Genomic DNA, 18,896 nt, shown 5'->3' on the forward strand with positions numbered 1-18,896 from the left:
GAATTTTTATATTGAGTGAATATTTATTTTAAATAAATATGGGGGGGGGGGGGGGGGGGTTCTGCACATTTGTTGCCCAGCTGTTCAGACAAATGGACTACATTGCTCAGAATAAATGCTGTAGGTGTTAATCATAAAACAGAGTTAGCGAGGATGCCACGGATGGGCAATCCCATAAAATACACATTACTTAAATTATTAAATTACCATGCAAATGACCTCCTTTTCATCTTAATAATAAATCTAAAATTCCAGACTGAACTTGGAGACCTCCAGCAATAAGCCAGATTAAATCACAATTCACTGTGTAAATCTAATGGAGACAGAGGCAGGCCATAAAAATCACTAAACTATAGCATTTTGTCACGCAAAGGAATCTAATTATAGTAACTGTTTACGTTAAATGTAATGAAAACCAATAATTAACTATTAAGCACTCCAAAGGGATGTGTTATTGGACAGAATTACCTTTCGACGACCTCTCTGGAGGTTAACTGGGGCAGTAGAGCAAGCATTGATCATCTTATCTAGCTAATTAAAATAAGGTTAGGTTTAATTAAAAGTTCAACTATGGATGAGTAATTTTTAAACTACATTCATGGAGAAGCACTTCCAAGACGAGGAATATGCTAAAAATAAAAGCAACTCAATTACATGCATTGACAAATGATAATTGCTGTCTCTATAAAGTTCTAAATATTAATAGAATTAAGAAAATGTGCCAATCAATGTATCTTATTTTTTAAAATCTGTATATGGTTGAAAGGGAAATTGTGAAGACTCGTTTTTCCATCTGTTACAGTTAATGGATGAAGAATAAGGCTTAGATTAAAAGAGGGCCTCAAAGAAAACAAAACATTTCAAGAACTTGAAGAACTGGTGTTTAAAACAAGGAATATAAACTGATTTGGGAATGAGCAACAATAGCTTTTATTCACATGCTGCAATGTGACTATGTCTCCAGTATTGATTTCAAATAAGGAACAGTAATGCAACTATTTTTGTATTTTAATGTTTTAGTGGAGATCATTATTTCACAATGCAGTGGGTACAGTAAGAGGGCGGTCACACTACAATTTGGGCTCCATTCACTCAAATGTATCCAAATGGGGCAGACCGGAAAACACAAGCTCACGTGAAGAAATTTCGTACAACGCTGCATACCAAAGTTCAAGCTTAGTGAATTCTGAACTGCGAATCTTCATGATGAGAGGACGCGTGACCAATAGAAGATCGAAATATCACAAACTGACCTTTTGGCTTAATTCAAAGGGTACATATTTCAAAGCTGTTTTTTTTTATTTATTTATTGTTGCTGGAAAGTGAGTAGATGGTATATTTGAATATTTTTATATAATAATAATTGTTATTCGTGAATTGTTATTTAATAAAACCAGAAACACTCCCGCGTGACATCATATCCCGGTCCGTTGCTTTGGCCGAAAAAAAATGTGTGCTCTAAGAACTGTGTGACCGCCCCTTAAAGGAATATTCTGGTTTCAATACCATTTCAGCTCAATCGACAGCATTTGTGGCATAATATTTATTACCACAAAAATTACATTTGACTTGTCCCTCCTTTCCTTTAAAAAAAGCAAAATTCTGGGTGACAGTGAGGCACTTACAATAGAAGTGAATGGGAGCCAATTTTTGAACAGTAAAACCACAAGACATAAACAATATGAGTGTGTTAACATGTTTGTAGTATGATAAAATAATTTACTAACCTTTAATGTGTAAAGTTATAGCCAATATTACAACTTTTTGCCATGACAATGTAACGTCAACAAACCATGAACCCTACAATGACTTTAAAAATGACATTTTAGGGGGGCTTGTGTAGCTCAGCAAGTAAAGATGCTGACTACCACACCTGGAGTCGCAAGTTCGAATTCAGGGCATGCTGAGTGACTCCAGTCAGGCTTCCTAAGCAACCAATTGGCCCGGTTGCTAGGGTGGGTAGTCACGTTGGGTTAACCTCCTCGTGGTCGCCATAATGTGGTTCTCGCTCTCGGTGGGCCACGTGGTGAGTTGGATGCCGAGGAGAATAGCGTGAAGCCTCCACACGCGCTAGGGCTCCGTGTTAATGCGCTCAACAAGCCATGTGATAAGATGTGCGGATTGACGGTCTCAGACGCAGAGGCAACTGAGATTCGTCCTCCGCCACCCGGATTGAGGCAATACGCCACAACGAGGACTTAGAGCGCATTGGGAATTGGTCATTCCAAATTTGAAAAAAAAAAAAAAAAAAGACAATTTAAACAACTTTACAGCTCAAATAATACATGAGTTTTAACAAAAGAATTAATGTAAGAGCTTTTATAAAATTATAAGATTCACATTTCTGCTTTTAAACCCTGCAAAAATTGGCCACATTCACTTCCATTGTAAGTGCCTCACTGTAACCTCCAATTTTTTTTACATTTTTTTTTTTAAAGGAGAGACAAGTCTACATTAATTTGTGTGGTAATCAACATTATGACACAAATGCTGTCGATTGAGCTTAACTTGTATTGAACCCAGAATATTCCTTTAAGAGTGTTGCACAGAAGCACCCACAAATTTTGCTCTTCACTACTTTCACAATTTTCACATCATGGGGCATCTCCAATTCTTAAATTGTTAGCACAACCAAAAATTTATATTATTTTGTAATTTACTCACCCTCGTGTCATTCCAAACTTGTTAATCTTCTATCTTCCGTGGAACACACAATAAGAAATTTGTGATGCTGCTCTTTTTTCCATAAAATCAAAGTAAATGTGGACGGAGGCTCCCTAACATTCTGTTAACATCCCCTTTTGAGTTTCACAGAAGAAAGACATAAAGGACTGGATCAACATGAGGGTGTGTACATGGGGACACATTTTTCATTTTTGGATAAACTATCCCTTTACTAGTTCATGTAAGGTCACATTTTTATAGCTGGCACATCTATCTAGCTAAATGGTTCACAATGTCACAGAAAAATTATGATGGTGTTTGTCTCTAAATTCTGTGAGCCTAATGCGCTTCCATGAAAATGCACAAGCTGTTAACCAGATGGAAGAGGTGCATGTGACTGCACAGGTGCCATTGATATGTACTGGAGTGAAATCCATTAAATGCAGCTACCTGTACAGTGCTTTGAACGCATAGGCATGCATATGATCTCCTTGCTCTTTAGCCTGAGAAACATGAGGACAGATATCACTTACCAAGAATTTGAGGAGAAGCCTCATGCTCTTGGATGATCACATGTCTAGCCCCAGGGGGAATGAGAAACATCTTTAGGTAACCTTTGCAACAGTGCAAAAAAGGCAAAGGGAGACAAAGGGAGAGATAGCAGAAGCAATTAGTGAGCAAAAAAAAGTCTACTGTTTTTCTGTTCTTTGCAGAGGTGGGCATCCCATCACTAGAAGGCATTTCTATGTCACTGCGGAGCTGCAAACAAAAGCTTTGGGATATGAGCTCTCTGACTACTGCAACTGTTCATCAAGCAGGGTCACGACAAGACTACAGCACACAAATATCAAAACATGACAGAAGGCTCATCATCCAGATTTCATCAATTTACATCCATGTGATTAGATGACATAGCCTTTTGAAACTAAAGTAATAACATCAAGAGATAGACCGATAAATTGGTTTGACCAATATTTACACTTAACCAGCTACTGGTTATTTAATTTTGGATCTACCACTTATGGCACTAATTGCTGGGTCTCTTAACAATAACACTGAACAATGCCATTATGCCACTGTGTGTTCAACAGGAAACAATGGTGTTTGAAGGTAAAGTAACTTACATATTTAATGTTTGTATAAACTACTAAACTTTTTACACTGTCATTTTTTTAAATATTTTTTATATTGCATTTTACAACACACATCGTTTCAAAGCAGCTTTTCAGAAAATGATGCTGTAACAGAAAATAAAGCTGTGAAGTCTGCAATGTCTTAAAGTCCTTATTGTGCAGTTTAAACGAATAACATATTTGTAGATTATGCCTTAAAAAATTGTATTTAGGTCCCCAGTGAGCAAGCCAAAGGTGACATGTTGAAAGGAACACAAAACTCTATACGATGTTAGTTTTAGGAGAAAAATAACGTTGGGGGGAACCAGGTTCAGCTGGGGGAGCCAGTTCCCCTCTGGCTAAACAGCATGAATATAATGCCAATATTAGTTATCTACAGTATGTGTAATACAAGTCATGGTTTAAATCTAAGTAAATGTTGGTGGCCAATGTTTACACAAAGGATTTAGTATAAACTGTAAGATTACTGATTAAAGGAATATTCCTTTAAGACCCCGTTTCCACCTGCTATTAAGATGCGTCTCGGGTTATCCGATCACATGTGGTCAGGTGAGACACATCACTGTTTACACCTGGTCACCTAAATGTGTCTCCTGCGACAACTTGTGATCGGATTTGGAGGAGAGGGTCTCTGTTTCATGACGACATACATCAATCACTATGTCAGTGTGTTCCTGCATGATAATAAACCGCAATAAAGTCAGAAAAGACAAAGAAAGTGTGAAAAGAATGGTGCGCAACTTCTCCCTGATGCAGCTGAAATGTAATCTAAGCACAAAATCAACATTTCGAGCAGAATTGTTCATTATTTTAGTGGATTAGTTGTATTAACCTGAGCTGCAGTTGTTTGTGCTTTTCATAAGTGTCCATGCATGTTGATATCAGACACACTGAAGAAGATCCGTGAAGTTCTTATGCTTGTGTGTGTATCTGCTTTTTACATTTGCTGATCGGACGGTTCTTTCCTTTTAAACCGCTCATAACCGGCAAAGTTTAAACTCTAGTTTTAGCGCAGCGGTTGATTGACAGGTGAGGGGAGGCGCTTCACTGCTGCCGGGACGCACACAGGACGGATTAGCGTTTACACCTTAAATGTGATGCGTTCAGATGCGTTTTTGACCACATACGTATGTTTTTTGTGATCCAATCACAAAGCATTTTAGACCCCGTTTAGACATGTATTTTGTGCTGACCACATGTGATCCAATCACCAAAACCAAATCTTTTTTTTCTTTTCTCCCCAATTTGGAATGCCCAATTCGCACTCTATGTCCTCGTGGTGGCGTAGTGACTCGCCTCAATCTGGGTGGCGGAGGATGAATCTCAGTTGTCTCCAGGTCTGAGACTGTCAATCCACGCATCTTATCACGTGGCTTGTTGAACGCGATACCGCGGAGACGTAGCGTGTGTGGAGGTTTCAGGCTATTCTCCACAGAATCCACGCACAACTCACCACGCACTCCACCGAGAGCGAGAACCACATTATAGGGACCACGAGGAGGTTAACCCGATGTGACTACGCACTGTAGCAACCGGGCCAATTGGTTGCTTAGGAAGCCTGAATGGAGTCACTCAGCACGCCCTGGATTCGAACTTGCGACTCCAGGTGTGGTAGTCAGCGTCTTTACTTGATGATCTACCCAGCAAAGCCGCATTTTAATACCAGGTGGAAACAGGGTCTCAGTGTCTTTTGAAGTTCATCCTGAATTAACTGGGGAAGTGTATGTCGATGCATAGTCCTTTGTTATTTGGCTGATGATGCTGATAGTTGCTATGAATTCATTCATTCTTAAATAAGAAACACAATGCATTTAAAAAAGTTAGACATAACCAAAAACAAACATGAAAAAATATGTGACAATTTACATTGCAAAACTTTTGTTGTTTTATTTGGTTATTTATTTATTTATTTATTTATTTTGTCATTATTTGTTTATTGTGTCAAAAAGAATAAAAAACAAAACAATACATCGGTTAAGCTGGTTATTAGACACTTAAAAAAAAATAAATAAATAAAAAATAATAATTAAAAAAAATAAATAAATATATATTATATATAATGTCAATCTCTAATAATGTTAGGCAAAAACAAAAAACAAAAAAAAAAAAACTGAAGACCATGAACAGTTATGGAACTGATTCAGAAGGAAGTTGAATGGCAGAGCCTTAAGTCAGTTTTCAACACATTATCACATAAGAAAACAAAATCTGCACTACAGCACTAATGTTGCCTTCTCTACTGGTGCCCATTCCTCTGCAAAGCATGATACAACTCACCAATCACATTTCTAGAATCCTCAGTTTCATTCAGATATACATTCCGTGCTCCTTTAGGCAATAAGAAGGCTCCTCTTGTTTTCCCTTTAGAATAAGAAGGGTTTGTTATGTCATTTTTACTCATCACTCCTTTGTCATGTAAATGTCTCTAAACCAAAGCTAAATTTTTCAAGCAGTCTCTAGCAGCATAACACATTTCTGAGACACGGTTGTGACGTAAAAAGGTGGCCAACAGTCTAATCATTGTAGTGAAGGGCTGAGTCACTTAAATCAGTGTCTGCTGGGAGGTATTATCATCAGTTAATGTGGACAGGAAGACATCTGCTGAGAATGATGGGCTGCTGGGTAATCCTAATAGAGATCAGATGAGGTTAGAGGACAGGCCTTAAAAGAGCCAGAACAAAAAAGGGTTGAGGAAGGAGAAAGATATATTATAAAAAATGGACAGAAATTATGGTTGGTGTGTGACGATGGGTAAGGGTTGCTGTGTATGTGTGTAAGAGAGAAAATGTATCTGCCAACCTGGTTAGATTCAGTGTCATAATATTTTGCATTATTATTCCATATTAGAATTTTTTAGAAGGTGTTTTGTAAGTATTTGTTAGAAATGTGGTAAGCTTTTATTAAGCTCTTCAGAACCCTCATTTAACAGGCATTTTATCAAGCTAAGTCTGCACAACAAACCGATTTTACGTCAAACCTTTAAGCAATATTTTGGGTTAAATACAACTTAAACTTTAGTGACAGCACCTGTTTACCAAAGGAATTCATTTGTAAAAACAAAGGACAACTGCTTGTACAGTATTTATAATGGAAGCCTATCGGGCAAGAGTACAGCACCACAAAAATAAATACATAAATCAATTAAATACGAAACTGTAGTATTACAAATGTTGAGACGTGATAGAACGGCTTACTAAACTATAAAGCTCTTTCAAGTCTTTTAAATCATTCAATGACCATTTACAGTAATCCTGGTAAACCCAAGGGTTCTACGTGTGGCTGGTTTGCACAGACAGCATTGCCCTGCTGATAGATGCCGCAACTGCACTTTTATGCAGGCAAAAATCATCTTTCTCCATTGACGGACATTTGAATGTAGCCATGCAAATTGGCAATTATATATATATATGTATATATATATATATATATATATATATATATATATATATATATATATATATATATATATATATTATTATTATTATTATTATTATTATTATTATTATTTTATTTTTTTATTTAATAATGCCAACCAGGTGTTGTCTGCCTAAATAAAAAATAACAATAAAAATAAATAAATAAAAAAAGTAGCCCCAACTCAAAAGGTTGATCAAGTGCAAACAAACAAAAATACAAGCTCCACTTTTTGCTTTCAATCTCTTCGGTGCACTTGCCCCATATACATCCATTCTAAATGTTTTACATTAAACATGTTTTTGTTTTTAAAACAAGATGAGTCAAAATGATTCTATGTGGTAATCGACAGCATGCTTCAGAGTTTAAGTTATATTTAACCTAAAATTTTAAAGCTACAATACAGTCAGCGTAAAAGAAAACAGTACAGGAGAGAAAAGTGTAGGATTAGACAAAACAAAATACTTGCAGATTGTGTTTTCCAACACAGGGATTTCTTTTTGGAATCTCTAAAAATGTTTCCTGTTAAAAAAGTGATCAATTCAAACAAGGTAAAGTTACAAAGAGAGAGGTCAAAATGCTGATTTAGTTTATGCAAATAATGTGTTAAAAGTAGTTATGATAATAATGAAGTGTATAAGGAAGTGTCATTACAATTACATAATTTGTGCTATAAAGTATCACAAATTTTGAACTATGACACATTATGACACAATCTGTTTTATGACAACTGTCTTAAAAACAATTTAAACAGCATGCAAATTCTCGTTAGAGCCATAACAAAATAGAGTTATTTTATGACACTTTCCTTCACGTGATGTCATACTAATAAAGCTGTAGTGATTGAACCTGTCATTACGAGGATAAATTCTGCATTCATGATGCACACAGAGACCCATCTGGAAGGGGTCAAATAGAGCTAGGACTCTTGCCAAAAAGAAAATCGCACAATATAATAATGCCATTTCAAATTATGCCAAATCCTTAAATGGCACAATTAAGGCAACACAAACACACACATGAATCAATATTCTTAGGCAAAATTGTCTTGACATCTGTGCAACGGCTGTGTTTCAGTATGTAATAGTATGTGTTTCAGTATGTAATAGTACGGGTGTGTTGTCATTATTGTATAGGCCTGTACGCCGCAATGTTCATAAAAAACAGATCAAATGAAGACATGTTTGAATGCAGATTATTAGGATCTGTCATGATCCAGTGGCTCTATCCAACAGTAAAATTAGACAGTTCCAGAAATAACACCAATTCTGCAATAAAACACTGTGTCAGAGCAACACAGTATGTGCTAATGCCTAGTTCTGAACAAGATTTATACGAATCCATCAAGAAAGTGATTGGCATATTTATACTAAAATTAACATGCACAGTAACTCAAATAATCATATGAGGAATCTACCTTTTGCTGTTGTCTGTTTTTGTTCAGAACAAGCACAACTCTGAAATAGCTGCTATATAAGTCACCCACAATGCATCCAAATGAGCTAATGTTGGGGGGGGGGAGGTGTTATATTTATAAATTACTTCTGGTGTGAGCTTCAAGCTCCTACTAAGGCTGCACAACTGGGAAATAGCATTAAACAGGAAAGTTATGGCTGCTAAAGGAAACCAGTTAGATCACTACTCCACTTTTACAGTATTTCAGGTTGCTGTTGGCTGAATAATAATGACACCCCTCCACCAAAAACCAGATGGATTTTCTCTGATGGGGTGCTCAAATAAAGCAAGGCTTCCACTGCATTGTCCATTACATAACTTCTTTTATGATGTCAAAACTGCCCATAGCAGTGTGGACAATGGTACAACTATTAAAAGGTTGCATTTCTAAGAGCAACGCAGTTGCATTTTCTTATTGTGTCTCTTAACGGCATCTGGATTGATTTTTGACCATTGCACTTCCTGGTTTGTACATGGCTAATGCTGTATCTTTACCTCTCTCTCTCTCTGGTATTGCTGTTGAAGACTGGCTGATTGACTATAAGTGTGAAAAGGAGATTGTATGAATAATGAAAACCAGATCATATAAAAGCAGTGAGAATTGTAACAGAAGCAGGTTCCTCTTATGTGTAGCTTGGAAGACGTGAAGACGGAATATAAAGAGAGACATCTTGCAGTCAGTGCTGGGTAGATTACTTTGAAATTGTAATCAAGTACTGATTACAAATTACATTACATGTTATTAGTAGCATAATGTCTTGGATTACTGTTTTTGGGGAATCTAATCTGACCCTTTTTGGATAACATTTGGACTATGTCTGACCTACCTTTTGTTAATTTGATATCACATGCATTTGAGTAGGGTAACCTTGTACAATTTTCACAAAATGTTGCTTAAATGCATTTAAGAAAACGTAATTAATTAAACAAAATATGATTTTTGTGTTTCACTTACTTTTTGTCAGTTAATGAGTGAAATAAAAAGTAATGAAATACATAAACACATTTTAACTGATAAGAGTAACTCATCAACATACATATTTAGAAGAAGAAAAACATGCATTTCTTATAAGAGAGTTTCTAGAATTATGGACAGGTTATCCAGGACTTGTTTAACAAATGTGGTCCTACTCCAGCAATTTCGGCATTACAAATGTCATCCATGTGAGGTAAGGAAGTAGACCAGTTATAGTTGTGAATCAGTGTCACAAAAAACAGTCTCAAAAGTTATCATAACAGCACACTCATCTACACAGCACACAAAAAACAACTTAATGTGCTAATGCAATAGGTTTGGCATTTAGGTGTGGATTCGATTCTGAATACAAAATGACATGTATTTGGGCATTTTGATAAGTTTGATGGACAAAACATTTCCAAATACATAGTGACACTATGACAAATAGGATAATTCAAATAACAATCAAAATGTGTTCTTCAGGAGATGGTTGGATACAGTATGCAATGAAAAGTCACATTTGAAACATTCAAGCACACCTTCAAACGTTTCAGTAGATCTGACACAGAAGTGGACTGGATATTAACTTTTGGAAGGCAGAGTTTGTTGAGTGAGATGCTCCATCTGTGTGTGTAATTTCATTACCCCCCCACCCCCACCTCCTTCCGAAAACACTCAAAGACTAATAAATGTATATCAACAATTCATTATATTAACATGTTATCAGAGATAACTTTCAATTTTAAAATGTAATTTACTATAATTACAAGCAGTCGATTTATGTAATTTGATTACGTTATCCAGATCACATGTAATCAGTTACTAAAAAACACTGCTTGCAGTTTGTATGCAAAGTAGATGATCAAGATGGAGTGGTAGAGTCCAGTAAGAAGCTTCCTGACTTACAGTAATATAACATTTTGAATGTGTATGTTCTTGGTATTTTAATAATTTTGTGCTGTTGCTTTTTACTGTGATATGTGTGCACTGAAATTTAAGCTTTTGCTGTAATTTACTGGACTCACACATCCACATTACAGTAATGGTAAAATCCAGAAATCAATAGATGTATTTTATTAAGTTATATTTTTATTCTTAAGTACAGAGGCCCCTTGCTTGTGAAGGAGGTTCTCAAATTTATACTAACAGCTGTTTTATTCTATAGTCTCAGAGGAGTGTCAGGAGTAAAAAAAAAAAATTAAAAAGAAAAATTTGAAGAAAATTTGTAGAAAAGGATTCTTCCTGAATAGACAGTATTCTTGTGCTAGCAAATAATTCAAAGTACTGCTCACACCTCTCAGGGTGTACTAGAAGAATAACGTCTATTAATAATTTATGCAAAAAACATATTGAAAACTTAGTGTTTTCGAAATCAAGTTAATAATATATTTAAACTCAATAAATATATTTAAAACCAAATCTTAAATCACTCTTCCAAACTTCTGAAACTATAAAGAACTCCAGAAGTATACTTTCTATCCAGAAGTTTAGACCTGAAACTAAAGGACAGTAAAATATAAACAATGACAGGGCTGCTGTATAGTAAAAAGAGATGTCTGATTTATGTAAAACACTGTCACATGGGTGGCCCAGGAAAGAGGAAAGCATCTTACCAGCTTTCTTGGGTGTTCGGGTGAAGGTTCCTTTCACGGTTCGGCAGTGGGAGCTGTCACCCCCACACACACCACACTTATCCTCCACCTTACTGGAACCAATTTCCCTGTCACAGCCCACTTTCTACAGGAGAGAGAGAGAAGACATGAAAGACACACTGAGAAAAAAAGGCATGGTAGTTTTACAGAGACTTCTGAAATTAGAATCAACTCAAGCTTTCATCTTTCCATATGTCTGCATCTGATGTCATGAAACTATAGCTACTGTCAGATGTGTCATGCCCATTTCTTTAACTTCCCAAAAGCAAACTAATAATTTTTATCTTAATAATTAAGATAACTAAGTTGCACAAGTAAGTTAAAAAGTGTTTATGAATTTAAAAGGAGCCATTTTGAAAATGTCTTATTTGTTCTTTTCCACACAATGTGTGGCACTTGCTGTCAAGCTCACTTGCAATTATGCTTAGTTTATTTAAAAATATCTATGTTAGTTTGGGATTTCAACCACTGTGCATTAGGTTGGGACCACTGAGGTAACACATCATAATAAATTCTGAATAAAATTCTTATATATCTCTAATATTTTTATCTTTGTTTTTTGGTTCTTTGGTCCTATATCATTTAGGGCACCAATCAAGCCAGGGCCGCAACTGGTTTCCTCTCCAAAAATATAGGTGCATAACACCCCTACTACTGATCCTTAAAAAGTGTGACCAAGAAATGTGTCTTTTCCTTTTGAAAGTACAGACCTTGACATTGACAAATATTAGATATTGTACATTGGAGCAGTTTGATGTACAAAACTTTCTAAAAATTGCAAGACATCTGCTAATAACCCAAAACCTTTTTAAACTAGCTGACACTCTATAAATCACTCCCTCCCAAAAGCTAATCACTATTCATTGTTCGATTCATCTACAAAAATCAATGTACTTCTATCAATCACATCAAGAGAGATTCATTCCTTTTCCTGTATACACTGCACTGTTAACCTGTAGTGGCTCAAAGACAAACCATAGAGCCAGCCAACCTATAAATCTACAGCAGTATTTCAAGAGAATTAGTAAATGAAATGCAAATGACACTGCCAGGAATGTTGCTAATGGCAGCTTCTCTTCATTCTGCTTCAAAGTAGTTCTTTTTATGCAACTTTTTATGCAATGAGACAGGGTTAGTTTAATATCTTACCACACACTCTCCACGCACACAGATGCTATACGGGTCTTTGTAAGAGCACCTTGTTCCATCATGTGCCAGCTGCTTAATGTAAGCCACGTCACCTGTTTCTTTTGACTGGCAATATAGGTGACACCTTTTGTTGGCTGCAAGATAGAAGGACGATAATATTAAGAAATATACAGTACTGTGCAAAAGTCTTAGGCACATAAGATGTTTAACAAAAACATTTGTCTTAAGATGGTTATTTATATCTTTAGCTGTAGTGTGTCAACAGGTAATATACATTTTAGACTCCCAAACAATCCTGCTGCAAATAGAAGAACATGTAGCCCTGCAACAGATGGCATGGACCCACAGAGACCACCACTGAACATAGAGTCAATCTGGGATTACATGAAGAGACAGAAGCAAATGAGACAGCCTAAATATATAGAAGAACTGTGGCGAATTCTCCAAGAAGTTTGGAACATCCTATCTGCCAACAACCAAGAAAAACTGTGTCCAGGTGTCCCTAGGAGAACTGGTGCTTGTTCTGTTTTTTTATGTTTACTAGACTTTGGATGATATTAATTGAAAAATGAAAAATAATTATGGCACTATTTTTGAAGAAATCTTCACTATGCAAGTGCCTAAAACTTTTGCACAGTACTGTAAATTACGGGGCTGTGCAAACCTGTGGCACACAAATTGTAAAGATTTATAGATTTGTTTGGTAGTAAGGTGGTGAGTTTGGAACAATTAATTCAAAGGCAAAGAGAAGATATCCTAATATTTACAACTTTTGACCAGTTTATGGCACTGTCCTGAAAATTAACTGAGACCCTTAGGACATAGTGTCGAACTAAAGTACTAAGTTTGGTTTAGGGGGCCTGGGTAGCTCAGTGGTAAAGACGCTGGCTACCACCCCTGGAGTTCACTAGTTCGCTAGTTCGAATCCCAGGGCATGCTGAGTGACTCCAGCCAGGTCTCATAAGCAACCAAATTGACCCGATTGCTAGGGAGGGTAGAGTCACATGGGGTAACCTCCTCGTGATCGCTATAATGTGGTTTGTTCTCGGTGGGGCGCGTGGTGAGTTGAGCGTGGTTGCCGCGGTGGATGGCGTGAAGCCTCCACACGCGCTATGTCTCCGTGGCAATGCGCTCAACAAGCCATGTGATAAGATGAGCGGGTTGATGATCTCAGATGTGGAGGCAACTGGGATTCGTCCTCCGCCACCAGATACTCTCTTGTATTCATGAAGGGCATGGTCTAAAGATAGGTGGTCTGAGCCAATTTTGGTGAGGATTAGACAAACTTTGTTGGAGGAATAGTGGAAAAAAATTTATGCAACTGCACTCTAAATGGAGGGAATATTAAACATACAGTGGTGTGAAAAAGTGTTTGCCCCCTTCCTGATTTCTTATTTATTTGCATGTTTGTCACACTTAAATGTTTCAGATCATCAAACAAGTTTAAATATTAGTCAAAGATAACACAAGTAAACACAAAATGCAGTTTTTAAATGAAGGTTGTTATTATTAAGGGAAAACAAAATACAAACCTACATGGCCCTGTGTGAAAAAGTGATTGCCCCCTAAACCTAATAACTGGTTGGGCCACCCTTAGCAGCAACAACTGCAATCAAGCATTTGCGATAACTTGCAATGAGTCTTTTACAGCGCTGTGGAGGAATTTTGGCCCACTCATCTTTGCAGAATTGTTGTAATTCAGCCACATTGGAGGGTTTTTGAGCATGAACTGCCTTTTTAAGGTCATGCCACAGCATCTCAATAGGATTCAGGTCAGGACTTTGACTAGGCCACTCCAAAGTCTTTATTTTGTTTTTCTTCAGCCATTCAGAGGTGGACTTGCTGGTGTGTTTTGGATCATTGTCCTGCTGCAGAACCCAAGTTCGCTTCAACTTGAGGTCACAAACAGATGGCTGGACATTCTCCTTCAGGATTTTTTGGTAGACAGCAGAATTCATGGTTCCATTTATCACAGCAAATCTTCCAGGTCCTGAAGCAGCAAAACAGCCCCAGACCATCACACTACCACCACAATATTTTACTGTTGGTATGATGTTCTTTTTCTGAAATGCGGTGTTACTTTTACGCCAGATGTAATGGGACACACACCTTCCAAAAAGTTCAACTTTTGTCTCGTCAGTCCACAGAGTATTTTCCCAAAAGTCTTGGGGATCATCAAGATTTTTTCTGGCAAAAATGAGACAAGCCTTAATGTTCTTTTTGCTCAGCAGTGGTTTTCGTCTTGGAACTCTGCCATGCAGGCCATTTTTGCCCAGTCTCTTTCTTATGGTGGAGTCATGAACACTGACCTTAACTGAGGCAAGTGAGGCCTGCAGTTCTTTGGATGTTGTTGTGGGGTCTTTTGTGACCTCTTGGATGAGTCGTCGCTGCGCTCTTGGGGTAATTTTGGTCGGCCGGCCACTCCTGGGAAGGATCACCACTGTTCCATGTTTTCGCCATTTGTGGATAATGGCTCTCACTGTGGTTCTCTGGAGTCCCAAAGCTTTAGAAATGGCTTTATAACCTTTTCCAGACTGATAGATCTCAATTACATTCTTTCTCATTTGTTCCTGAATTTCTTTGGATCTCGGCATGATGTCTAGCTTTTGAAGATCTTTTGGTCTACTTCACTTTGTCAGGCAGGTCCTATTTAAGTGATTTCTTGATTGAGAACAGGTGTAGCAGTAATCAGGCCTGGGTGTGGCTAGAGAAATTGAACTCAGGTGTGATAAACCACAGTTATGTTTTAACAGGTGGGGCAAACACATTTTCACACAGGGCCATGTAGGTTTGTATTTTGTTTTCCCTTAATAATAACAACCTTCATTTAAAAACTGCATTTTGTGTTTACTTGTGTTAACTTTGACTAATATTTAAACTTGTTTGATGATCTGAAACATTTAAGTGTGACAAACATGCAAATAAATAAGAAATCAGGAAGGGGGCAAACACTTTTTCACACCACTGTAGTATTAAACATAGTATTCTACAGGCCCCCAAAAACATCTTGCTTGATTCAGCTATGTGCATTGCTGTCTGCTGTAGCTCAAACACCACATCTAAACTTTAATGGTGTCATGCATTGAATTTTTATTTTGTTTTATAATGTTCACTGAGGTCCACTTATAATGTTAGTAAGATTTTTTTCATCAAATAGTTAATTTAGAAATAATTGTCCATTTTCTATCCTGTTTTTTGCCTTCTGATTAAAACACTCCATCTTTAAGACTTCAATGTTAACGTCCAATGCTATGATTAGGTAACATCTTTGCATATGAAATAAGTGTCAATGCCCCCGCCTTTACGCATGTGGAATTGTTTTAAAAAGTTTGGATGGCAAAAAATGGCAACCGGAGGAATTCAGCCATACATATTTGAGCCAGAGTCTGACCCCGAATCTGAAGAAAATGAACCCCCTCCACAAACAACATGGATACTGCAGTCTGTGACAGTGTGGTAAGTAATCACTCTAATTTATTTTTATTTCTTGTCTATTTGTGTAATAGGTATTACTTTTTATTGTCTTTTAAACAAAGATGCAATATAACAGTGTTTATCTTGTTACATATTTGGGGCATTTTCCAACGGTGAAACATTTCTGTGTTTTACAAATGCTTTGTAACGCTTGACAGTGTCAACTAAAGATTAAATAATTGGTGCTAGCACATTTATAACTGTCAAAGGATATACTTATGGTGCAACATGTAAATGTATACAGGATAAAACATACTGGTGTTTGTCGCACTGTCGTTCTTCATATATTCATCGTTCATCATACACTATATTGCCAAAAGTATTCGCTCACCCATCCAAATAATTGAATTCAGGTGTTCCAATCACTTCCATGGCCACAGGTGTATAAAATGAAGCACCTAGGCATGCAGACTGCTTCTACAAACATTTGTGAAAGAATGGGCCGCTCTCAGGAGCTCAGTGAATTCCAGCGTGGTACTGTGATAGGATGCCACCTGTGCAACAAGTCCAGTCGTGAAATTTCCTCGCTACTAAATATTCCACAGTCAACTGTCAGTGGTATTACAACAAAGTGGAAGCGATTGGGAATGACAGCAACTCAGCCACGAAGTGGTAGGCCACATAAAATGACAGTGTGGGGTCAGTGGATGCTGAGGCGCATAGTGCGCATAGGTCGCCAACTTTCTGCAGAGTCAATCGCTACAGACCTCCAAAGTTCATGTGGCCTTCAGATTAGCTCAAGAACAGTGCGTAGAGAGCTTCATGGAATGGGTTTCCATGGCCGAGCAGCTGCATCCAAGCCATACATCACCAGGTGCAATGCAAAGCGTCGGATGCAGTGGTGTAAAGCACGCCGCCACTGGACTCTAGAGCAGTGGAGACACATTCTCTGGAGTGACGAATCACGCTTCTCCATCTGGCAATCTGATGGACGAGTCTGGGTTTGGCGGTTGCCAGGAGAACGGTACTTGTCTGACTGCATTGTGCCAACTGTGAAGTTTGTTGGAGGGGGGATTATGGTGTAGGGTTGTTTTTCAGGAGCTGGGCTTGGACCCTTAGTTCCAGTGAAAGGAACTCTGAATGCTTCAGCATACCAAGAGATTTTGGACAATTCCATGCTCCCAACTTTGTGGGAACAGTTTGGGGATGGCCCCTTCCTGTTCCAACATGACTGCACACCAGTGCACAAAGCAAGGTCCATAAAGACATGGATGAGCGAGTTTGGTGTGGAAGAACTTGACTGGCCTGCACAGAGTCCTGACCTCAACCCGACAGAGCACCTTTGGGATGAATTAGAGCGAAGACTGCGAGCCAGACCTTCTCGTCCAACATCAGTGTCTGACCTCACAAATGCGCTTCTGGAAGAATGGTCAAAAATTCCCATAAACACACTCCTAAACCTTGTGGAAAGCCTTCCCAGAAGAGTTGAAGCTGTTATAGCTGAAAAGGATGGGCCGACGTCATATTAAACCCTATGGATTAAGAATGGGATGTCACTTAAGTTCATATGCGTCTAAAGGCAGATGAGCGAATACTTTTGGCAATATAGTGTATATTCAGTGTAGTGACAAACGCATACATTGTTCATTAAAATGAGTCATGTTTTCTTTAAAAACGAAAGAGATTCTCTAAATAGATTGCTGTCAATCCTCTATAGGTGCATCTGTGGCAATTGTGCCATCATGCCCACAGAAAAAGAAATAATATGCTGCTTAGAGATCCCTGTGGTAGGTACATGGTGCAGAATGTCTGTGTTTACTTACATGTATCCCAGAAATAAATCTACATTGTCAAATGAAAGTTTGACCACATTGTTATTCTCTAGGTTGTTAAAAGGGTTGCTGAAGTGATGTCCTCTGAAAGCAATATTCAAGTAAAACAATGACAACATGCTAATACTAAGGGCATTTATTATTGAAAGCTGGATGCGACAAGATACGCGAAGCACACATTAAAACTAATACACATGTTCAACTGAAATCACTAGGATCAAATCAAAAGAAAGCTAAACAACATGAATTCAGCGAATAGTTTCTCATGAATAGTACTAATATTAAGCTTGGAAATTTTGGTGAAAACATTTAAATACTCAGTATATATCTAACAGTCAGTCACATATGAAGCAATAGAATTAACATGGATACTCACACTTGTCTGTTGCGACATTACTGTCAGGTCCAATATAGTTGGCACTGCACCAACTTTTAATTTAAGTCTTTCTGCAAAGCCTGCATCGAACTGTGTCATGTTTGAAAAAGAAGTAAAATGAAGCAAACAAACAAACACTGTCTTACTGACGCTATCCGGGACTTCATAAAAAATAAATGTTAGCTACTCTTTCCTAATGTTAGGATCATTAGGAATCAAATGCAAAGTGTCTATTTTTCCACAACCTGGCACTGCACAACGTTTTGAAAACTTCGCAGGCATCGCAAAACACTTGTTGCTCCAATAATCCCTGTGTTTAACCCTGACGTGCTGACTCTCATCACCACTCTAACCGCGAACCTGTGGGTGGGCCAAAGAGGCAATGATGAAGTAGGCGGTGACCTGTTTATGCAGAGGCAGATTTGTGCTGATGTATTCATCTCTATTACGCAATACAGACAAGAAAGTAGAAATGAGTCGTTTTGGATAAATCCTTTTTTTGGACTAACGAATACGTTTTGAGTTCTGAAATTTAAAGTATGTTTTTATAGTACAATGACCTCTTATATGTCAAAAGATCAAGGAAAATTGTATTTCTCAATTCATGAACCCTTTAATACATGCTCTCAGATTTATGTCTGGAGAGTGATGCAGTTCAACAGGCTTTACACACATCACCAGATGAGTGAAGCTCTGATTTGTCACAATGCCTTTCATTGATGTTTCATTTGCTTTTGTGCTGAGTGACAGAAGCTTTTCACATTTCATGGATTTTTCAAAATCACATTTTACATTACACACAAAAGAGAATAGAGGTATATATAAAAAGCCGATCAAATGAATATCACT

General features: G+C 37.5%; 1 protein-coding gene across 1 annotated transcript in view; it reads right to left on the bottom strand.

Annotated features, from left to right (window-relative positions):
- The window catches only part of LOC127434483 (A disintegrin and metalloproteinase with thrombospondin motifs 3-like), a 217,127-nt gene that overhangs the window by 67,340 nt on the left and 130,891 nt on the right, over positions 1 to 18,896 (bottom strand). Inside the window, exons 14-16 of the mRNA XM_051687301.1 lie at positions 12,426 to 12,559; positions 11,238 to 11,361; positions 3,198 to 3,278 (exon numbers count right to left, since the gene is read on the bottom strand). Coding sequence (XP_051543261.1) covers positions 3,198 to 3,278; positions 11,238 to 11,361; positions 12,426 to 12,559 — 339 coding nt within the window. The remainder of the gene's footprint in view (positions 1 to 3,197; positions 3,279 to 11,237; positions 11,362 to 12,425; positions 12,560 to 18,896) is intronic.

This window comes from Myxocyprinus asiaticus, chromosome 4, assembly GCF_019703515.2.
Source record: "Myxocyprinus asiaticus isolate MX2 ecotype Aquarium Trade chromosome 4, UBuf_Myxa_2, whole genome shotgun sequence".
Taxonomy (NCBI): Eukaryota; Metazoa; Chordata; class Actinopteri; order Cypriniformes; family Catostomidae; genus Myxocyprinus; species Myxocyprinus asiaticus.